The 22453-nt window shown below is 52.3% G+C and overlaps 8 protein-coding genes across 8 annotated transcripts; 2 read left to right on the forward strand and 6 right to left on the reverse strand.

Annotated features, from left to right (window-relative positions):
* Window positions 1-234: 234 nt before the first annotated feature.
* Window positions 235-1341, reverse strand: BDP55DRAFT_688914 (uncharacterized protein; the record flags this gene model as incomplete). The annotated part of the gene is made up of 1 exon (XM_060576688.1): window positions 235-1341. The coding sequence occupies one exon, from the start codon at window positions 1339-1341 to the stop codon at window positions 235-237; it is 1107 nt and encodes a 368-aa protein (XP_060436670.1).
* A 1756-nt stretch (window positions 1342-3097) lies between these two features.
* On the reverse strand, window positions 3098-4079 carry BDP55DRAFT_3121 (uncharacterized protein). Its single transcript, XM_060566690.1, has one exon. It carries the CDS (start codon window positions 3972-3974, stop codon window positions 3477-3479), a length of 498 nt encoding a protein of 165 aa, XP_060436671.1. The 5' UTR covers window positions 3975-4079; the 3' UTR covers window positions 3098-3476.
* Window positions 4036-6611, reverse strand: BDP55DRAFT_709312 (uncharacterized protein; the record flags this gene model as incomplete). The annotated part of the gene is made up of 4 exons (XM_060578124.1): window positions 4036-4630; window positions 4684-5834; window positions 5886-6270; window positions 6374-6611. The coding sequence occupies 4 exons, from the start codon at window positions 6609-6611 to the stop codon at window positions 4170-4172; spliced, it is 2235 nt and encodes a 744-aa protein (XP_060436672.1). The 3' UTR covers window positions 4036-4169.
* A 3191-nt stretch (window positions 6612-9802) lies between these two features.
* BDP55DRAFT_538190 (uncharacterized protein) lies at window positions 9803-11744 on the forward strand (the record flags this gene model as incomplete). Its single annotated transcript, XM_060567921.1, has 2 exons — window positions 9803-10135; window positions 10203-11744. Coding segments are annotated over 2 exons (1875 nt in total), but the record flags the coding sequence as incomplete, so codon positions are not given.
* Window positions 11745-12379: 635 nt separating this feature from the next.
* BDP55DRAFT_597508 (serine carboxypeptidase) lies at window positions 12380-14494 on the reverse strand. The gene is made up of 2 exons (XM_060571008.1): window positions 14181-14494; window positions 12380-14126 (listed from the first exon to the last, which is right to left on the reverse strand). The coding sequence occupies exons 1-2, from the start codon at window positions 14407-14409 to the stop codon at window positions 12808-12810; spliced, it is 1548 nt and encodes a 515-aa protein (XP_060436674.1). The 5' UTR covers window positions 14410-14494; the 3' UTR covers window positions 12380-12807.
* A 922-nt stretch (window positions 14495-15416) lies between these two features.
* Window positions 15417-18647, reverse strand: BDP55DRAFT_539226 (glycine dehydrogenase; the record flags this gene model as incomplete). Its single annotated transcript, XM_060568013.1, has 2 exons — window positions 15417-15478; window positions 15527-18647. The coding sequence occupies 2 exons, from the start codon at window positions 18645-18647 to the stop codon at window positions 15417-15419; spliced, it is 3183 nt and encodes a 1060-aa protein (XP_060436675.1).
* A 1499-nt stretch (window positions 18648-20146) lies between these two features.
* BDP55DRAFT_722205 (mitochondrial outer membrane translocase complex, subunit Tom5) lies at window positions 20147-20445 on the forward strand (the record flags this gene model as incomplete). The annotated part of the gene is made up of 3 exons (XM_060578563.1): window positions 20147-20159; window positions 20229-20330; window positions 20408-20445. 3 exons carry the CDS (start codon window positions 20147-20149, stop codon window positions 20443-20445), a joined length of 153 nt encoding a protein of 50 aa, XP_060436676.1.
* Window positions 20446-20766: 321 nt separating this feature from the next.
* On the reverse strand, window positions 20767-22228 carry BDP55DRAFT_3231 (nucleoporin complex subunit 54-domain-containing protein). The gene is made up of 3 exons (XM_060566786.1): window positions 21783-22228; window positions 21072-21718; window positions 20767-21001 (listed from the first exon to the last, which is right to left on the reverse strand). The coding sequence occupies exons 1-3, from the start codon at window positions 22099-22101 to the stop codon at window positions 20900-20902; spliced, it is 1068 nt and encodes a 355-aa protein (XP_060436677.1). The 5' UTR covers window positions 22102-22228; the 3' UTR covers window positions 20767-20899.
* Window positions 22229-22453: the final 225 nt, after the last annotated feature.

Below are 22453 nucleotides of genomic sequence, written 5' to 3' on the forward strand. Positions count from 1 at the left end.
CTTCTATCTTTCCTAGTCAACCACAACTAGAAGCTTTCATTGCCTCAAGGTCTCGCCCCTTCATGAAAATCGGCCATTTAAACGCCTCGCACGCTGTTGTGAAAATGAAGCCCTACGACGATGATATATCCATCTCAAATCAACTCTCTCCATTACAACTTACACCGCCCTCCTCCATTGAATCGACAAAAGCTCTCATCTTCGCAGAGATCTTGACCGTGCCCGCAACTGCCATCACCTCCGATCATTATCAGCAGGCAACTCTGTAGGTCCCTCCCCGCTAGCCAACTCAACAGGCGGCTGCGGCTGCGTCCACCCCTTGAATTGCGTATGCCCTCCACCTTGAGACTGGTCACCGGGGTTCATGAGAACCTTGTCATTGTTGTAATACCCAGCAATATCCGTCCCAATCATTTCCGACGCAGGTGGGGATGCTTGGGGATACTGCCCGTTATGCGACTGCTGTGCGTACTGCTGACTCTGATACGCGTATGCGCTTTGCGCTCCCATAGTCGACGAACCCTCCATCTCGGGCGCCGTGGGCGTCTCAACGGGCTTCACCCCCGCGTACTGGTGCTTCCGCCGCCTCCACCACAAGAAGAGGCCCACGAGTGCGGCTATGGCGACGACGGGCACCACGACGGCCACAGCGACGATGCCGCCCGTGGACAAACCGCCTGAACTTGCTCCAGATGTGGCGGCGGCGGTCGCACTGCCGCTGGTGTTGTCCGCTCCGGCCGCCGTCCCAGTCGCACTCGCTCCTGTCGTCGCACCGCTCCCTGCTGCCGGAGCCCCCGTTGCTGTTACTGACGAAAGCGATGCTTTCGAGGTCGTCTTGGCCACGAGATCGCTTGCCTGATACACCATCCTAATACCCCACGCATTCACACCATCACGGTTCGACATCGTAACAGCCTGCGTAGCCACAACCCCATCGTCCGTCCGCGTAATATCAACGACCGTCGCGGGTCCAGCCATCCATGTGCAAAATTGTGTCTCCCACACGTTGGCGAGCGTCATATCGTCCTCGACACACGATAGCGTCATGTCTCCGCGGTAGGGACAGCATGTAACAGTCGTCACAGAGCGCACCCCGCCGTTGCGCGAGCACTGCGGCTGCGCGGTATAGCCTGTCGGGCAGACGGTGCCGGGAGAGTAGAAGGCTGTACTGGCGCCATTGAACTTGTTGGGCAGGCATTTGGAGTCATTGTCGATGGCGTAGACGTTGTTGGTGAGGTAGATGCCAGAGCAGGAGGACGCGGGCGGTGAGAAGTCGGCCGTTTTGAGCGGGTTTTCGGGAAAGGTTGACGCGACGAACGTCGTTTTTGTTGATAGCGCCATGGTGAAACGGGGATAGACGACGAACGAACGTGTCAAGATGCCCTCTGTCTGCGGATAGCTTGGCCCTGAGAGGTCGATTTCGAGTTCGACGTCGAGGTTTTCTTTGATTACTCGTGTAAGACGAGACAGGGATGGCTATGTGTGGATACTACTACACTGCGAGGTCGAAGAACCTCAGTTGGAGAGGCGATTCGCAAACGATGGAAGGGTAACACTTGGCAAGAAATTGCAGTGAATGGTAAGCAAAAAGACAGAAGAGAGGGAAATCGGGACACGATCAGCAGGGAACAAGGGAAGCACTCGCTTTTCACAAAATCCTTCTCGTCCAGCTCCCAGCTCGCACTCACACGCCCCTCTGCTGGGTCATCCCGTTCAGTCCGCGCGAACCAGTCAGACGGCGCCAATCCGACACCACAGCCGATGAACCCCATGTCTGGAACCTTGGTGTCCCTGAAGTCCCATCGCGCGAGACGGTGGAAAGAGAATGAGCAGCATCCGTAGGATCCAGACAGGCTGGGGCGGTACAAGCAGGGGGGGTGAGGAGCCAAGCATCTCAGGCACTGCAGGCAGCAAAATAACAGGTACAGCAGGCCACCACTTGGGAGGCAGTGGGAGGTGAGAAGGAAAAAATCATAAATTTGGATGTGACGCTAGGAAGAAGGGGGCATAGGTTAAAATGGTGTTGAATTGGAGCCAAGCGAAATCTCCATCGTCGTGCAGGCAGGCGCTGGGAGGAGTCTGTGAGGAGCCTTCGCGAATCCTTCGGCAGGGATCTGTTGGCCGGGGGCTGAGCCAGCGGGCGTGTCTGCATCCGTGATCTGTCCCATGTTCAGTGTCTCGAATCTCTCGATCCAGCCGCTGACAAACGTCTTGGAGGTTGTACTGAGGCTGATGGAATGATTTTTGCGATTGCTGGTGAAGAAGAAGAAGAAGAAGAAGGTGAAGAAGACATGTTTGTATGAGGACAGGAAGATCAGACGGCGAGTGCTTCCACTATTGATTATCCACAGGAAATGCAGCATTTACCTACCTTACAAGTAGCTCATCCGTCAGATTTTGGCTCATTGGCGCCACGGGCCTTCCAAGCTCTAGCGCGTGAGCACGGAAAATGAAGGGATCCAGCCGTTTCTTTTCCCAGTTATCCGGTTTTCAGCCAAAGAAGACGCGCTTCAGTTTCTGTTCATCTAGTCTTCAATCATGATTTGAAGGCGATGATGCCACGCGAAGAATTGGCCGCATCATCCATTTGTTCTTTCCGATGAGCTGTTGGAATGGCTGGTAAAAGAATCCGACAGTCCATGGTATAGTGCAAAGTCCCATGACGGCGCTCAGGGCCGCAACGCTCTAAACCTGAATGTCTTGCTTTGAACATTTTCATGGGCTGTCTTCAACAATTACTAAGAAGAACGAGCGATTCAATGATCGATGAACATGTTGCGTTTATTGAATAACAAATGACAGTTACAATAGATCCTGAACTCCTTCCTTAGGTTTTCTTCATGGCCCCGAAATACGAAGTGGCTCTCATTCATTGGAGCTTCGCGCGTTCCCTAAAGCTGCCGTCTCGTCCACCGTGGAGGCACCGAGTCCACCTCTCCCAGACCACCGCTTACCTCCTTCCTGCGTAAGTTGAAGCCCAGAATCCCTTGTCGCGATACTTGATCTGTAACGTTTCCCTTGCGTTCAGCACTTATCTCTCCAGTCGGTCCACCGGTCGGTCTTCTACCACGTCCACGCCAAGGAAACGCCCTCGTAGCCTTCCAACGCTGCGACCCGACCAGATCCTAAAAGTTGAACTTCTTTGTCACAGAAAGAATTCTCAATGTACCCACGACCAACACTCCAACGAACAGTCCAAACATGCTACCAACAGTTTGTGCATCAAGCGTCCCGCTCATACTGAACATGCCTGTTGCAAACCCTAGAGGCAAGAAGATGGCAGTGGTGTATCTGAATAGCCGGACATCATTATTGCTCTGTCGGTTTTGTTCATTGACCATGATCTCGAGAAAGCTGCCCACGTACTCGAGCTCTTTCGTGATTGATTCTGCAAGAACAGAAATTTCCGTGAGGTTGTGCTCCAGATTATGGATAGCCCGATGGTTCGCAACCAGTGACTTATTCAGTTTTGACCTTCAGCGACGAGAGTCGCTGAAAGTCCATCGGAGTTGTTCGGCTTGACGATCGTTCTCTCGATTGAGCCAGTCGTTCCTGATGGGTTTGGCTTTTGCGAAGTCTTCGTGTATCATCTGCAGCTGTGCTTGGAATTTGCGGAACTCGTTCCTGGTGAGGAGGAAGCTGTGATAATCGATGTCATCTTGCGTCGAACTGTTATGTTCTCGCTTGGACGTTCGAGAGTCCTGGAGCCTCTCTAGCCTCTCCTCCAACTTTCTTTTCTGCTCCGCCACAATTCTTTGGGCCTTATCCAGAATAACCCCCGCGCTCGTAGCCATACTCCTGATGATGTCTCCAAACAAAATCATCTCAAGTACTCTCCGTTCTTCCCAAGGACCAGTCTTGACTTGGTCAAGGCTTTGATTCTTGTCCATTCCATCTTGTTCTAGCAACTTTATCAAGTGTTCCTCTAATTGACACAATCCCTCATCAAGGTCTGGCAATTGGGGATCGGCCATTACAAAACGACAAGTCCAATATCTGTCAAAGTCTCGCCCTCAAATCGGAATCCCGTTGCTTCCTTGTCCAGTTTCCACACATACCATCGCACATATTCCTTAATATTGGAGTAAAATGCAACATGGGATTCCGTCGTCCACAGGTTGAGTGCTGGTATCGTTTCCTCGGTGAAAAAGCTTCTGCTGTCCTCGTGCTTATGGAAAATATCTTTCCTCCTCGTCTGGGGTAAAGGGTTTGGTGCAGCTCGAATTGTCCTTTGCCTTTCTCGAGACGAAAGCCCAAAATCTCTTCTTAGCCGACTTGGCCCTTCTTGGAATGTCGGCGGTCTCCTTGAACTCCTCCTCCCTGTCCTCCGGGAAGTACCGCACTTGAAGGCTTCCCACTGGCCGCTTCCCCTTTTGCGGCTTACGCTCTGGGACGTTGATGAGGAGCCAAACGTTCTTGAAATGGGTAACTGTTGTCATAAGAGCCTCTCTATCGGTATCAGAATCCGAATCACTTCCCACGCTGTCATCGGTAGTGTTGGCGAAGAATGCAGGCTCATTGTAAAGCCACTCATCTTGCAGCTCCACAATTTTGCTGTCGTCTATCACACTGTTGAAGGGGAGATTATGCTTCATCCAGTAGCCGTAGCGGTATCTTGGCCCTTTTGTTCCTGACGGATGGACTATCAATTCTCCCAATTCATTGCAGATTCCCTCGACGGACTGGCATTTGGACTTGAGACAGCTGTTTGTGGAGTTCGAGGTACGCCCTGTGTCGGAATCAAGATCGTGAGGCCATGAGCAGTAGTCTTTCCACAAATATATGGAACTTCGAAAGAGACTGTCCAATAATTATCTCTGTCTCTATCGTCCTCGTATACGGCTGGGCCCTGGCGTTCATTGAGTAGCCCCGTGAAAGGTCCATTGGAAGATGAGCTGCTGAGCAAGACTGATAAGGCTTGCTCTATCAATTTCCTTTTGGTTCGAAGGTTGATGAGCTTTTCATGTCGAGCCATTGTAATAGCCAGAGCAAACCTTCGAGGGTCACTCCAATCGGTGTCATCATTTCCTTCATGATGTTTCTGGCAGTCAAGGGTGTTCGTCCATTGGATGCCGGCTTTCTTGAACAGCCCTTCTTCCATAGCGCAAAGAAGAGCAACATCTTTAGAGCGGAAAAGGAATCGGGTTTGTGTGGGACTTCGTGTGACTGCGATCATTCTCTTTTTTAAGAGAAGATTCGCAGTGGTGAAACTCTTTATAATGTTTTCCCGCAACATATCTGCTGAACACCTTTCTTTTTTCTCATAGTAAAACTCGGGTGAGGAATGAAGCTTTAATGACTCCGCAGATGTTACTGCCTGCCAAATTAGAGCATGGTCTGTAAGATAGAAGGTTTCGGTCGGTTTCCCATCGTCGCTGGCTTTGTAAGAGGGGAATGCGAACTTTCCAGACTTCTCGACCTCCCCAAGGTGACAGATCCATTTCCTGTACGCAGCCCTTGCCTTTTGAGTCAGTTCGTACGGCATGTCTTCTCCGAGTATCCTGTAAAAGTCCGCCGCTTTAATGAATTGAAAAGGGGCGTCAACGAGGGATTTTCCTGGAAGCCATCGATTGGATTCCCAGTTCGCAATCTCATCGCCATTGGTCCAGTAGTCAGGGCAGAACCGGCTGTTAGACTCGGCTGTTCCCTGAAAGACCCATTTCATATGGCCTTCGCAAACGTATTCGATCCGTCTCTTCGTCATGCAGATATAAGGCAGTGGCGGAGATGATAGAGGTCTCTTGTCGCGGCCGCACATGCAAAGCGGTTTTCTAAGTGCTGAATGCAAGGCTTTGATGCAATCCATGCCAAGAAGTAAAATTTGAAAAGCATAGCTATATCGAATCATCAGCGGTTGTAACATTGCCAGCAACATGATGACTTACAAGCTTGCTGCTGTTGCCACTCGGTGACCATCAACGTCTCCGCAGGTGAGAGCAACGGGAGGTATTCCATCGGGATCCGCCGCATATACAGGAATACTGCAGATAGACAATGTAAATTCCAGTTTCCTTCGCAGGTGAAAGTTGAGATTGCGATCATCAGTCCATTCCGCTGTTGAATAAGGTTGGAGAAGCTCGTTAGCCTCGAGAAACGTCTCCCAATCTGGCAGCCGAGGGTTGTAATCGGAGACTTTGGAGCCTTGCTCGAGAGTGTATGCGAGCACAAACTCTAGGACTTTCTTTTCGGGGTCATCAAGGTTCCGTTGGATGCCGCACCAAGATCCCCCAGCTTTCGGGCAAAAGTCAATTGTTCTATGCTGATCCAGGACTTGTAGGTGGAGAGTGTAACGTTCAGCTTGACTTGTGTTCCCGTATGATGTGGTTCTTTGCTCCCCCAACAGCAGTGGTGTAAACCCTCACTTTTGACTTACTAACAGTTTCAGTTTCCAAGGTATCCGTGTTGAAGGGGTTGTACTCGTCCACAAAATCTGTCTTCCTGATGAGGACGTCTGAATCCAGTGCCAGATCACAGAAGATGGACTCCATCGACGACTTAACTCCCCCCTCTTCTCCTTCTTGGTTTGTGTCTATGATCTCAAACTTTTGGTAGATGGTGCCTTGATATGCCAAATAAGACATACGCAGCTTGCTCGACGTGTCGCCCCGCATCGTTCTGGTAAAGGTAGGCCATCGATCGTTGACAATATCATGCTCAGACTTCCGTCTTGGGCAGAATAAGCGGATACGTGGCCCGATTCCTCCTCACCGTTCGAGCTGGGAACAGAGTAGGAATCTGTCCAAGCGCAATGAAATGTAGTAGGGCTTTCGCATAGATTTGTCGCCGACGCAGACTCCGGTCTTCTATCCGGGGAATTGCTGAGTGATTCGAATCAGCCGCCCAGTTGCGCCAACACTCGCCGTGAGAACCTCGTCACCAAAGGAAAATAAGCTCTCCCGTGCCCTACCCTTGCTGGCAGCTTCACAGATAACATTAGGTGGCTCCTCATACTGTGGGGTTGCCATCGTTGAATCACCTTCGGGCATGTATCAGAAAATACCTTTTTGGAAACACGAAGCCAAATGAGATCTGAAGATGTTCTTGACAATCAGAAGAGGGACACTCTGCGCGTATATCTTATTGGTAGCAAGCTGAGTAGGAATGGCTCCCTTGACGAGTTTGAGTTGCACTCATCCTGAAAGAGACTGCCTCTGTTCGCTACCTATCTCATCCCCTTTGAGACTAGATGTGGGATCTCGAAAGATTGCATCTGCTCGCCAAGCTACACTGCATCACGCCTGCATATATTGAGCCAGGGTTGCCCAGCACTGAAACATCTCTTCGAATAGACCTCAACCTTCTGAGTCTCGAGGTCTTAGTATTGTCCCAGATTATGATGATTGAGTTCTGAACCCGAAATCGCATGCCTACGAGATTGTACCACTCCCAGATCGTCCTGATCCCGAGAGGGGATGTGACATGAGTCAATTTGCAAAGACTGCCAGAGAAAACACAGAGTTCAATGACTTGTGGACGGAGAAAGGGACATCTCAGCCTCCAAAGCTCCGAAAGCATTCCGGTTTGTGCTCTCTCTATATACATTTATGGCTATTTAAGACACTCCGGTGATTGATTCCTTAAGTAATCTGCCCTCTGTTTCAATGGGCCAACGACGAATAACATAGTAGAGAATCTTAAGTCTTCTAGCGCACGCCTGCGTCCCAACGAAAAGCAGGTAGACACGTAAAATCATGATTCATCTATCGCTGTCTATCGCCGGTCAACTCCAGTGTATGTGGTAGCACAGCAGGCACGTTCTCGCCTCATTGTCAAGAACTCCAGGGCCCACATGGGTAGACAACGTGACAACTCATGTGAAGAAGGCTGTGCTTCGCTCTCTCGGCTTGGTGTCCTCTTTGAGACCTGCCCGCATGATCATGCGCATTGAACGCAGTAGCTATCAGTGAGGCTAAAAAAGTGGTCCACGATCGTTCAGATAGTCTTCACCTCTGCGCCTCTAGGAAAGAAGAAGAAAAACGAAACGAATCAGTGGCCGGGGTCATACCCGCGGGCCGCAGCCAGCTGACGATCTTCCAAGTGACAGGGCACCTCAGTGGCCAATCGTCTTGTCCTCTGATTGCCCCTGTCCTGCCGTTCGTATGTTGCCTCTACCAGCTTAAGAACTGACAGTTCACCATTGAGATGCAGGATTAGGCGAGAAGAAGGCTGGATGTAAGCGTGTAGGTATATGCATCGCCACTACGAATACATCAACAATTACAAGAGACCGGCTCAACGAACGCGAGAGATACACACCTATCATAAGTTGATTCAAATGATCAGGCTGTCGGAAATCGATATTGCGGCGTCCTCATTAGTACTTACCGCCTTGCTCTAGATCAACGACTTCGTCACGATTGTGTTGAAGCGGCTGTGAGGTTCGACCTTAGTACTGGCTGATGATGTTGCGTTTCAACGGTCAACAAGATAATACACAGTATCTACCAAGTTGTCAAAGCGACGGGCACGACACCGCGATGATAGCACACCGGCCGGTGGACAAGCCGGATGACCCCGAAGCGATTGCGCTTGCCGGGCCCGAGTCACCCGTGGTCAAGCCTGTATTCATAGTCACAGCGTCCCCGCCTGTGCCGCTCGATACTGTCGTGCTTGCGGCTTCTAGATTGGACAATGCCGGTAGCAGTCTCGGGAGCATTGTCACGTTATATTCTCCATTTCGCAAGTGTCAGTGTATCCCACGCACCCGCAAACGAAGAAAAGGGCACACCTAACTTACCGCCACATAAAACAGTGCTTTTACTATTGTTTCTATGCTAGAGGAAGATTTATCAGAGATGCCTAGAGTACGATTCAAAGCCGAGAAATCATTGAATATTTTCAGTATAATTCATTTTCAAAAGTCATTTGGTAGAATTGGATGAGCAATATAGTTTGCTGAAAGCGTCTGGTCTAAAGCGTGCCCTTTTTTGTTTTTGGTGTTCCGTGTGCCACGGTCTAGGATCATCTTTTCCTTGTTAAGTATGGTTATCGCTGTCGAATCCTAGTGCAGGTGTTGCTGCACCGTCCCTTCTAAAGCTATCGATAGATTTTCAGCTAGCCATGCTGATGCCTAGCCTCAGACTAAGTCAGAGTCACACATTAGGATGGTTAGATGTCTTCTACAGCATCGAGAGACGAAGCAGGCCCATGGCATCGACTGGCTTCCAGGCAGGTAGAGAGAGCTGAGGACGTCCGAAGTCCTCCTCGAATTTCTGAAGGCGGGCTTCTGGTCCAGCTGTATGAACATGTCAATGCAGGAAATCCGTCAACAGACCGCTTCGTAGATCCCATAGGCAAGATTTTGGAGGCGATGATCGTTTAGAGTGAACGAGCTTGTACTACAGCGTCGCCGCAAGCGAGGGTAAGTGATGAAGCAGCTGAATCAGTCGTTGGTTCCATTCTGTGACAAAAAAAAACTTCAATTTTCTAAACCAATGCAGCAACGATACACAAATGAATCATAGTCACACTTTGATCGAGTCTTGGCTGTGTGGTGAAGCACGGCGCCATTCTCGGGGCTCCATACATTTGAGTTTAGGCAACGAGCTGGTGGCAGCTTAGCACGCGCTTGGCTCGCAGAAACATCTTGATCAGACAAGCGTATAAATCCGAATCCATGTGCATTTCATTATCTTCTCAAAGAAACGCCTCTCCGTACTCCTGCTGAAGTCTCAATTAAGACATCGTACTTCACTCGCTGCGCCATGGAACACGTACGAGTTGAACAATGTAATGTAGGTAAAACATGTCTCGTATCAATCTTTCAGGCTGACTTTTCTTCGTCAAGGATGACGATCCCGCGTTGTCTTCGCCAGACCCGGCCCCCCGGCCAATCCCCTCAGCCTCCGATGCGATCCAACTTCCTGGCTACGGCCTCCCGTTGGATTATTTACCTCCCAAGAAAGACAGATTTCCCGTATTATTACATGGCGATAGTCGAGGTTGGAAAGCCAGGACGTTGCTGATCCGAGAAGTCTGCATGCTTAAGTTCATGGAAGATATCACCAACAAGCCAGAATGGTGGCGCAAAGTCCGCGACCCAAAAGTTGCCAATGAATGGAAGCGCGAAGTTCTAGCACTCGACTGGGACGAGTACAGACGCTACGGAGACTTTACAGAGAATATGGCAGAGGCAGTAAGTATTGTAACATTGTGTGAGTTGTGAAGTTGGACATGAGTGACGCTGATGGCCGCAAACATAGTGTATCCAAGAGCTCTGCAAAAAGGCAGCGTTGTACGAAGAGACAGGCCTTGTGCCTGTTTTTGACTATTCAACTTGCATCATCAAAGCAGATACGATTCTGTGTGACAGTCTCTTGGACCGCTTGAAGTCTGCCGTCAAACTTCTCGAGGAAGTCCCTAATGAAGAAAGGGACTGGCATCCGGGAAGCAGTCGCAAGGTGCTTGACTTGGTCCACCCATCGCTTTTCCCTCTCTTATACGGACGCAGTCGTATCATGCGTCATGTTCGAGTTACTCTAAACGAGTCATTGAGCTTCTGTGGCCGAGGATTTCGCGTTCCAAAGCCAGCCAAGATTGAGAACACATCATTTGACTGGCGAGGAAGAGAGGTCGGATATTTCTCGAGGAAGTTCCAATGGCTCCCCTGCGATGTAGCCATTGACGACAAGGGCAACGCAAAGATTGAGAGCTATATTAACAACCTACACCCAGAGAAGCACTCAGATCTCTATCCTATAATCGAAGGTCTGGTTCAGAAGTCTCTGCCAGCATGGGACCTCATCTACTGTTGGGTGAGGAAGTACTCCGTACTTCGTCTTACCAAGACAACTCGTAAGGTCGGGGATGGCGTTCCAGTTCCCGACATAGTACCAGAAGTCCATGAAGAGGAAATTGGTGGAGAAAAGATCCCCAGTGACGGCCAGCCAGATACTGTAACGACACCTGAAGTCATCGAGCCGGCAAGCGGTAGTGAGGGCGATGAGGAAGAAGAGAGTGAAGAATCTGACGGAAGTGACGACAGCCTCGATTCCGACGATGAGGAATACGATAGTGAAGACGACGTGGCGTGCGACCCTTCACCCTACTTCAAAGTGTCGTCAAAAGACGTCAAACATTCGGGCTTTTTCGACAACGTGCCAAGAATTCAAGTCATAGTCAAGCTGGCCAACATTCAACTGACACCGGAGAACCCTTCATATGACGGTGGTTCGTGGCACATTGAAGGCCAATTGAACGAACATATTGTCGCCACCGCTCTGTTCTACTACGACAGCTCCAACATCACCGACTCCTATCTTGCCTTCCGTACTGAAGCCAACAAGGAAAATCTCAGCGAACGGATTGACTATGAACAATACGACTGGGATTCGATTGAAAAGATATTTGCACTCGACGCCGGCTTTCACACAATGCAAGATATTGGGAGTGTTCTGACGCGATCAGGACGAGCGCTATTCTTCCCGAACTTGTGTCAGCACAAGGTACAGCCATTTGAACTCGAGGACGATACAAAAAATGGGCACAGGAAAATAGTGGCGCTTTTCTTGGTCGACCCCGCCATATCGGTTATTTCGACATCGAATATTCCCCCTCAGCAGAAACACTGGTTCGCCAATGGAGAGAGCCAGGCAGCGAGTGGAGACAATCTGAATGTGAGCAATCTCATCAGCATGAGGGAAGCGAAAAGGGTCCGGAAGAAACTTATGGCCGAGAGAACTGTCATGCAAGAGAACGAGGAACAGGAGATGAATCATGTGGAGTGGAGTTTCTGCGAGCACTGAGATAGTTGGCCTCTGAAGCAAGCGTATGGTTTGGTATGGACAGTAAGCTTCCTAAAGACAGAGTGCTTGTTTCCCGTTGCAAATTTTATGCGATGGCATTACATGTTACAAAGTTTGAGGCTGTGGGAGGTTCAATCGTTCCTGGACCAAGATGGGAGTTCTGATCCGCAGTCAAGAGCACGGGTTTTTCTCTGGAAGGAGCCCAGGAGGTTGGTTACCATCTGGAGGGCGTGTCGTGGCAAATCGAGATTGTTTATTTTTAACCCGGCAAAGCGTCCAAGAAATCGTTGATGTTGCCCCCCATGAACTCCGTCCTCAGAAGCTTGTCTAGGCGCTTTTGAAGCATCGCACATCGTTCAATGGTTCAGTTTACCACATCTCGATGCCTCTGACCTTGGTATCTTGATTTCGTGTGGTCTTTCCTTAGCCCTTAGTTTAAGTATTAATCTAAAGACCGGGAAATTTTTGTGAAGGTTTATTGGAACATGATAAAAATATAGCTTAATAAGATTCATGAGGGATTGTATGAGGGCTATTTAAAACGTACAAAGGAGTGAAGTAGTCGGGAGTACGGTCTTGACTGAGCTTAACCATTTTTTTAAGCCGATCACCCCATTTATATGATATAGAAATACGCCCTTATGAAGGTTTCTTTTTAAAATGAAATAGGCCGTTTTATTACTATATTTGTCTTTTTGGGGTTACCTCGCTTTGTGATCTTAAGACTATACGTACGCCTGTTCAGTCCAGATACGGCCATCGTCAGTGGGAATGATGGCAATGCGCATGGCCCCCGAGGCGATCCAGTTGCAAAACGGGTTGACCGATTGGATGGCGAGAGTGACCGGGTCGACGGCGTAGAGGAGTATATCGCTGCCGAATGAGTAAGGTAGCAAACGACGGTTGGGACGCTATGGATACCAAAGTCGTCAACCTTGGCAGTCACGTAGCCTTGAGGACTAGGCCAAGTACCTATGGAACTCATGTCGACCTCTTGTGATAGAACAGCTGCACAAATCCATGCCTGCTTAAGAATCTCCAACATCCTCACATGATTCCGTACCTACAACTCCAAAGACACAAACCCATCCTCCACACCCTGAGCCATTACCTCAACACCACCCTTCACAGCCTTGCCAAAATCCCCAGACAACCAGTTCCTCACCATCTGCAATCCAACTTCAGGCTGATCCAAAGGCACCATATGCCCCGACCCCGCCACAGTCACAAACGCCAACCTCGTCTCCTTGCCCCCCCTCATCTTCTTCGAAACCTGCTTCCACATACCCGCCTTGACCGTCTCCCCGCCCTTCTTGACCGCAAACCACGGCTCAAGCTCCCTCGCAACGAACTCAACCTGCCCAGCCCACGACAACTTATTCGTCCACCGCACGTTACCAGCCGTGTTGCACGCGAGGTCCAAGTCGCCGTTATACACTAGCACATCGACCCCAGACTCGAGGATATACTTGACATCCGCCTCGGTACTCAAAAACACATCCCCCGCCAGCTCGAACCGCTCGTTCACATCCATGGAAATAAGACTGAAATTCTTACCCACCGCCTCGGGCACCTCAAGCGCGGCAAGTACCCGCTCCGTCTTGATGTACTTCTCAATCCCATCCCCGGCACCGTAGCAGATATTCTCCGTCTCGCAGGGCCGCGTGATATCAAATGGATTACGCCCGCCGGCTTTCACGTCCTGGTAATACAGCAGATCCACGTGCCCGAAGCAAAAGTCCCCGGCCGCGCCGCAGACGATGGGGTCCGGGAAGGCGTAGCACGCTTGCTGGAGGTACATGCACCGCGGCAGCGCGTCAGCGATTAGCCCACACATACTCTCGTTGAACACGGGCTCCGGGACGCCGGGTTTGGTGGTGCAGAGGGTATCGTAGAAGCCCCACGTCGTGTCGGCGGGCGAGACGTAGCCATTTCCGATGAGGACCGACGCCAGCGGGACCTTGAAGTCGGGAGGTGGGGAGCCGCTGTTGTAGGAGACGATCTCGGCGGCGAGGGCAGGGATGTAGTGCCCGCCATAGCTCTCGCCTACAATGTGGAAGGGCGCAGACGCAAGACCGGGGAAGGCTTGGTAGAAGATGCGGAGGAAGATGTTCATGTCCTCGGCAGCGGTGTAGGACGTCGCGGGCGGGGTGACGTCCGTGTCGTAGTAGGAGAGCCCCGTGCCGGCGGGCTGGTCGACGAAGATCATAGAGGTGTTGGCGTTCCAGGCGTAGGAGTTGTGGACTGTGCCTGTGCCGTTGTCGTTGATGAGGCAGGGCCCGAGTTCGAGCATGAGGCCTACGAGGCCGCTGCCGCCTGGGCCGCCTGTCATCCAGAGACTGAGAGGGTCATTTTCGGGATCATTCAGACTCTCGAAATACCCTATCAATATCGAATTAGTCGCGATTTCACTCACGTTCTGACACTGTCACTCACAAAAGAAGAGGTGCTTTCCGCCAGTGTCCAACCACCCAGTCCACTGCCTCGAGCCCGCATTGCAAATCTCATCGCTCTGTTCCTTGATGCGGATGGCGTGGTGCGGGTGTTCAGGCACTGAGAGGGTAGTGAAATCAGGCGACTCTATGTCCGCCTGTGTAGCGACAGCGGACGCGAACCCGGTGAGGAGCGCGAGTCCGGAGACCGCTAGGGAGGTAATCCGGATCATTTCAGTGTTTATCTACAAATCTGGAGATGCTCGATTGATTATTCGCGAAGATTAATTGAGAAGAGATGATGGAGTGAGGTGTGAGATGAGAGCGGGAAGGTGAGCTTCTGGTGGGGATTTTGAGGTGGGAACCTGGAAGGTTAGCACGGCGTCCTGATGAGGAAGGCCGGACCGCCGAGTGGGGTCGGCTCGGGGTACGGGGCAACCCACGTCTTTTTTGAATCTTCGGATCATCGATACGTGCTCTTCAAACAGCCCGAAAGCTGACGGTACGATTGAAATTCCTTGGTCATCATGGATACAAGGGGGTTGAGTTCAGGTTAATTCTTCAATTGATAAATTGACCGAACACATGCCTAGCACACCACACAGTCGGCCTACTTGCTCTATTCACCGTGACACAAGTGTGCTTACTGTGTAGGCCACGCCGACATCCAACAAATTATTCACTGAAGCTGTTCAGAAACAAAGAAGATGAATATCTTCCTCTGGGCATGAGCTAATCGAAAGGTCAAGAGGATGGAAAGGGCATCTTAATGATCATGTTTTTCCAAGCATCACCAGAAGCACTACCAAGTTGAACTTATCAATATAAATATTTTTCCTGGCTAAAAGAGGCCAGTCTATGGTAGTTAGATAACCAAAACCGAATTCGCGCGCCCAATAATGCAATAACCCAAACAAAAACAACCATTTCCGTTGTTTTGTTGTTTAAAACTCCCCGGTGGCCCATGTCTCCGGCCCCATAAACCGGCCCGCACAGTCATCAGTGGTAAATATGACGGTGTATGTGTATTCCCTGTTGAAATCGTAGGAACTCAAATCCCCGCTTGCTAAGAGATGATTGGAAAAATGTTGAAGGATGTCAGGAAACAATAGAGATATCAGGGGGTGAAATGCCCCTCTGAGATCGTCTAGTCGTTCCCGTGTAGCTAACATGAAGGCTGTCATGCAGGCACAAGTCTATGGTCTGCTGGTATCATGTCTATCGGATGCAGAATCATCATTTACTCTGACGTGGTATCCTCGACAGGAGGGCACGTGCAGAACAGGTGAGTGTCACCGTATGCTGCATTCTGTTAGTAAGAAGGCAACGTCAAGAAAAGACGAAACTTACTGTCGTCAACGCGAGCCACGCTAGGCCAGAACTTCTTCTCCTTAAGATGAGGTAGGGGGTAGGCAGCCTTCTCACGGGAGTAAGGACGGTCCCACTTGCCCTCGCCATCACCCAGAATGACGTCCATCTGGGGGTGAGGCGCCATACGGAGAACGTTGCCCTCACGAGGCTGCCTGCCCTCCTCGACCTCGCGGATCTCCTCGCGAATGCTGATAAGAGCATCGACGAAGCGGTCGAGCTCCTCCTTGCTCTCACTCTCCGTGGGCTCAATCATGAGCGTGTTGGCGACGGGGAAGCTCATGGTCGGGGCGTGGAAGCCGTAGTCCTGGAGACGCTTGGCAATGTCAATGGCTTCGACGCCGGCGGTGGCGATGAAGGGACGGGCGTCGAGGATGAACTCGTGCGCGCAGCGACCGTTCTCGTTGGTGTAGAGAATCTTGTAGTGAGGCTTGAGGCGGGCGAGGATGTAGTTGGCGTTGAGGATGGCGGTCTTCGTGGCAAGGCGCAGACCGTCGTTGCCCATGAGTGCGTTGTAAGCCCAGCTGATGGGGAGGATACCGGCGCTGCCGAAGGGGGCGCTGGAAACCATGGCCTGGTCGGCGTCGTGGGCGAGACCGGGCAGGAAGGGAGCAAGGTGCTCCTTGACGCAGATGGGTCCGACACCGGGACCACCACCGCCGTGGGGAATGCAGAAGGTCTTGTGGAGGTTGAGATGGCAGACGTCGGCGCCGATCTCGCCGGGCGAGGCGATTCCGATCTGGGCGTTCATGTTGGCGCCGTCCATGTAGACCTGACCGCCATACTTGTGGACAAGTTCACAAGCCTTCTTGACCGCGGGTTCGTAGACTCCGTAGGTGCTAGGGTAGGTGACCATGAAGGCGCCCAACTCCTCGGCGTGCTTCTTGCACTTGGCCTCCAAGTCCTCGATGTCCAGGTTACCGGTCTTTTGGTCGCACTTGATGGGGACGACTCGCATACCGGCCATGGCGGCGGACGCAGGGTTGGTGCCGTGAGCGGAAACGGGAATCAAGCAAATGTCACGCTTCTTACCGCCGGGCTGGGAAAGGAGATGCTTGCGGATGGCTTGAAGACCGGCAAATTCACCCTGGGCGCCAGAGTTGGGCTGCAGAGAGACCGCATCCGTGGCAGTGATACCCTTCAGTTGGTCTGAAAGACTCTCAATCAAGGCGGTGTAGCCAGGGAGCTCGCTTGCAGGTGTGTGAGGGTGGATGGTGGAGAAGCCGGGTAGGGTGATCAAAGCCATCTCGGTCGCGCCGTTCAACTTCATGGTGCAGGATCCGAGGGGGATCATGGAGTGAACAAGAGACAGATCCTTGGACTGGAGATAGTGGATGTAACGGAGAATCTCCGTCTCACTGCGGTGGGTGTTGAAGACGGGGTGAGTGAGGTATGCAGACTGGCGGCGCAGAGTCTCGGGAAGGAGCTCAGTGACATCCTTGGTGAGAGCACCGTAGGCCTTGGTGGCAACCTCAGCGGTCTGGGTACCGGTGGCACTGCCGAGAACGGCAGCGATAGACTTGAAGACCTCCTCGGTGACGTGCTCGTTGACGCTGATACCAATGTCACCGTTTCCGTAGTCGCGGAAGCCCAGACCAGCCTTCTTGGCCTCATCCAAAATCTTTTGAGAACGGTCGCTGGCCTTGATAACGACGGTGTCAAATAGAACCTTGCCATCAGGGCTGGCGCTGCTCTGCTCGGTCTCCAGGCCCGAGGCCTCGGCAACGGCCTGGACTCCACGAGCAAGGCGGACCAATCTCGAAGCAATCTCCTTCAGGCCCTCGGGTCCGTGGTAGACAGCAAAAAGGGCAGCCATGTTGGCCAAAAGAGCCTGGGCAGTGCAGACGTTGCTGGTTGCCTTCTCGCGACGAATGTGCTGCTCACGGGTCTGCAGAGCCAATCTCAAGGCGCGGTTGCCGTTTCGGTCCTTGGAGACACCGACCAAGCGGCCGGGCATGCGGCGCTTGTGGGCCTCCTTGACGGCGAAGAAGGCGGCGTGGGGTCCACCGAAGCCGAGGGGAACACCGAAACGCTGGGCACTGCCGAAGGCAATGTCGGCACCCCACTCGCCAGGCGGCGTGAGAACCGTCAGAGCCAGGAGGTCGGTGGCGGCGCTGAGGAGTGCACCCTGGGAGTGAACGAGCTCGGAGAGTCCCTTGAAGTCCTCAACCTTACCCTTGGTGTCAGGGTACTGGACCATAACACCAACCAAGTCCTGTCCCAGTGCCTTGATCTTCTCTGCAGAATCCGCTGCGTTCACGTCGATAATCTCAACCTTGATGCCGAATCCCTGAGCTCTGCTTTGGATGACAGAAATAGACTGAGGGTGAACGAGGTGTGAGACAACAAAGGTCTTGCCGGGTCTCTTGGCGCGGGATGATGAGAGAGCGTTCATGGAAAGAGTCATGGCCTCGGCGGCGGCCGTACCCTCATCCAACAAACTGGCGTTGGAAATGGGAAGTCCGGTCAGATCGGACACCATAGTCTGGTAGTTGAGAAGCGACTCGAGACGACCCTGGCTGATCTCGGGCTGGTAGGGAGTGTAACTTGTGTACCAAGCAGGGCTCTCCAGGACGTTGGTCTGAATAACACGGGGCGTGACGCTGGGGTTGTATCCAGCACCGATAAGAGGCTTGGGAGCGGCTTCGTTGGCCTTGGCCCAAGCCGTGGCTCTCGCCAGAACTTTGCTCTCATCGAGGGGGCCCTCATTGTCCCAGGCACCAAAGGTCTTCCTCTCGGAGATGACATCCGGAGGGACAACCTGGGCAATGAACTCGTCAATTGACTTTGCCGGAGGGTCGAGTGCCTTCAACATGGCCTCAGCATCGGTAACATCAGGGCCGATGTGTCGGGGAATAAAGGACTCGGGCCTCTGCAGCGGCTCAAGGGAGGGGTCCACTGAGCCGATCTTTGCGCTGGTGGCATGCTGAAGAGATGCGAAGGCGCTGAATGTCCTCACGCGGGGAATCCGCGAAGGTGATGCCGAGCTTGAGACACATGAGTTGCAAACCCATGAGGAAGCTGGTGTCTGGCGGGCGGCGATCCTTGACCTCGGGGCAGCCAGCCGAAGCTGGCGGGGGAGGGGCAATCTCAGTGATGCCATTGTGTGAAGTGAGTTGTGGGTGGCAATTCACAAAGAAGATGAAATTGCCAGTGAGACTCGCCAATGTCGAAGTGTGTCTTGGAAAAGAATAGAAAAGAAGGGAGAAAAAGAAGAAGGACAGGTGTAGTGGTTGAGAGAGTCGTGCGTATAGAAGTATTGCTCGGATCTGGGGCCGATATCGTTGTAGCTCAAGAAGTAACACCCTTGTCGCCACCAACTTGCGATCCGAGATGCGACTCGGGATAAAAGCGACCAAGCTCTCGCAAGCAGCCCAAATCTGTTTCAAAACACCTGAATCCAGGTCTTGACGCGAACGAGGTTTCTGTTGAACAGATGGGATGATTATTCGGGAAGAATAAATAGAAGCAAAAGAAGTCAACAGAACGGCTTCCGGAATGCTCTTCAAATATGAAGGAGTCGGTGAGAGCGAGCTTAAGGACCGGCAACCATCCGCCCTTTCTTTCTTCCTTTTCGCGGCAACGGCTCCTTATCGAGACAGCGGTACGTACTCCGTACGGCGTCGTTAAAACATCAAAGGTACACCTTACTGTAGTAGGTAGGATACCAGGCGTGGCCAGGGATACCGTTCCTGAATCGTATTCACAGTAGTGTAGTAAGGTGTGCACAAGTAGATCTCCCTACGAAGTACAGAGTGAGATACAGATTACCTTACTGGATCGCCCGCTCGTTCGCCGCCGCAACGGACATCCAAAACACCCGACACCAAACACCAACCCTCTCGGTTGGTTACGGGATCCCTGGGAACCGCGCACCAACACCCTGAGAGGTGAGAGGTGAGGATGAGTGAGACCTGGCCTTATCGGATGCGCAGCGGCGCACGCTGATAAGCGCGGTCAAGATGATAGGGAAGCTTGATGATGGGTTGGATTATGATCCGTAGGTGGGCTCTCCGGTTCCCCAGCCATTCCCTGGCTTTGGGGCCCCCCCCCGGCGCGTTGGGCAAACTGCTCGGCGAGCCATCCATGAGCCGCCGCCATTACGTCCAGAAACGGATGTGAAGGCCAATGACAGGTCGTGGAGGGTGGTGGGCGGGAGACTAGGTTCTGGGGCTCTCGTTCGCGCAATGTATTCCCAGGCGGTCCTTTGCTTTGGAGGTTTGGAGGGGCGCGGATGAGAAACCGAGTGCTTCGGCCATAGAGCCGAGTACACCACCATTGACACCAAGAACCTCCCGGTCCCCGTCTCTTTCATAAACTTATGCCGCTAGAGAACTTACCTAAGCAGCGTTGTTTTTTGTGCATGTGCAAATCGGATTAGGTAAGTAAACAAGCATGTGTGGACCTCCCGTTGACTTTGAGGCTCTAGGTACGTACCTGCCGGGACGGAGCTAGAGATGGAGCTTCTCTAAATTTTTGCGACGACATCATCGCTGAATCTGGCACCGACGCGAATTCCCATCACGAACGAACCGATCATCCTGCACCCTCCTCCACCACCACCTATTCCCTTCAAGCTAATACCACTAAGCTACCAACAAGATGTTCGGAGGATGTACGTTGCCTACCTATCTTTTGCGAGCCGAACTGCACCCAAAGCAACGCTGACCATCTTTCCCTACAGTCGCGCCCCCCCAGCTTTCCGAGGAGGAGATCAAGCAGATGGAGGCCGAGGCCAACTTCTCTATCCAGCAGGTCGTCGTCTCTGCCGTCCTTCTGTACCTCTGTAAGCGCAAAGTTCTCTCTTCCTATACACACAAGTAGTTTGTTGGGGTAGATACTAACGAGAGACTTCTTACTCAGCCCCTTTTGTCATCGATGCCGCCTCCAAGGTCCTGTAAAGGACTTGTCAGTCGCCGATTAACGACTTGACGAGCTTTCAAAAGCTCGGCATCATGACACCATTGCGAAAAGGCGCTCGCGTCTAGCGAGCATTTGGGTTTTGCGGCACCAATGAAGCGCTGCTTCCCATCCACCCGCCAAAGGGATGTGTAACGGGATAAATACCCCTTCTGTAAAATAAATATCATCTGTACAGTGTAGAAGACGACTGGTCGGATGGGCTATGGCTATGGGTCGCATCGGGATCAGGGTTAAAAAGACATCACGACTTTTGTTCAAAGCTTCCTTCGTTGTTTGCGTTCTTGGAGAGGAACACCCTCTCAGTGCTTTTTCTTGATACGGCTAGCACACCTCGTCCCTTTCCGTTCATCCCGTACATAAAAGCGTCCGCTCGCGCCGTCCTCTATTATGATATGCCCGATAGTAATCTTCATCCCAAACAACCTAGACACTCTAGCTCGGGTTCCGCTCCTTCTCCCAGTCCGCAAAGTCTTTTGTAATGGACTCGACTTCCTTCTTGAGGTGCTGGATCTGCTTCTCGTAGTCTTCCAGGACCTATAATCAAGATTAGCGACCAGAAACGAGCAAACTGTCTGGATAAACAGCATAGATTGCAAAACCATACCTTCTTTGTCTTGTGCTCAGTCTCCTCGCTCAATCCCTCGCCACTCGCAAAAGCAGGCTTATTTGTCTCCTTCATCAACTGATCCGCATAGTCCCTGAGCACGATCAATCGGCTCCAGAGCTCCTCCTCTCTTGCCGCCAGAGCAGGATCCTGCACGTTGCGCTCGAGCTCCGCCAGCTTGAGCCGCAAATCATCCTCGTCGCCGCTAAGGGCGTATCCACGGTTGCGCAGCACTTGCACGCGGGCAGCGAGCGCGAGACACCGTTCACGAAGGACGACGTGACGGCGACGGGCCGCGAGGGCACGCACACTCGTCTCGAGGTCGTGCCGCGAGAGGATGGCGTCAAGACTGGCGTTGATCTGGTGGAGGCGCACGTTAAGCTCCCCTACAACCTTCTTCTGCGTCTGGAGGCGGGCCGCGACACCGGAGAAGCCTGTGCAGAGGACCGGGATGTAGCCCGGCGCGGGCTTCTTCTGCAGCGCCTCCTCCCAGTCTCTAGGGTCTTCGTGCGGGCCGGGCTTGTAAAAGGGGACGGAGGCTTCGTCGACTTTGTTGTAAAAGTAGTGCTTGAAGGCGCAGTTGGGGTTCGTGGGGTTCCACTTCTCGAAGATAAGGGACATTTGTTCGGGAATGGGCTTTTGGCTCTCTGCAGATTGTGAATTAGTACAGATCCGAGCAGAACGGGCTGACAGGCGAGAGCGGTAACGTACGAGGTGTTTCCCTTCCGGGTTGCCAGAGTGAGCTCGAGAGCTGTGCTTGCGACTGCGACAGGCTCGGCATCTGTTGTTGCTGCTGCTGTTGCTGTTGCTGTTGCTGTTGTTGTTGCTGCTGCTGTTGAGGCTGTGCCATAGAGTTGCCAAATGCACTTCCTTGCGTCTGGTTCTGTCCTCCAAATAGGCTCACGCCGGGTTGCTGTTGACCCTGCTGTTGCGTCTGTTGTGCTGACGATCCTATTGTGCTTCCTCCCCAACCGCCTCCGAAGAGACCTCCTGTCTGCCCAGCGGGCTTTGGTGCGCCGAACAAACTCATGGTGTGGATTGAGTGTCAAGGATGAACTCAATTGTGTTCGGAGCAAAGCGTCGGTCCGTCGCGGGGCTCTTATGGCCGTAAGCGATTGATGCGCGGAGTTGCAACGAACTGCAAACAATCAGCCAAGAAGCTCAGCGCAAAATCGATGGAGGAAGTGAGGTGAAGGTAGACGGGTATCAAAACAAAGAGAAGCTTCCAGGAGCGGCCAGGGCGCGACAAGGACGGGCGACCTTTCTTTTCAGGCGTTGGCGGAGATGGCTCGCTGGGTATCAAGTCGCAGGGCTGTTGAGAGCTACCCTTGGGAGACAGGAACTGAGCCTAGCGACGCGAAAATAATAAATCGGAGCTTGCA

This window comes from Colletotrichum godetiae (assembly GCF_030913485.1).
Source record: "Colletotrichum godetiae strain CBS 193.32 chromosome Unknown BDP55scaffold_1, whole genome shotgun sequence".
NCBI lineage: Eukaryota > Fungi > Ascomycota > Sordariomycetes > Glomerellales > Glomerellaceae > Colletotrichum > Colletotrichum godetiae.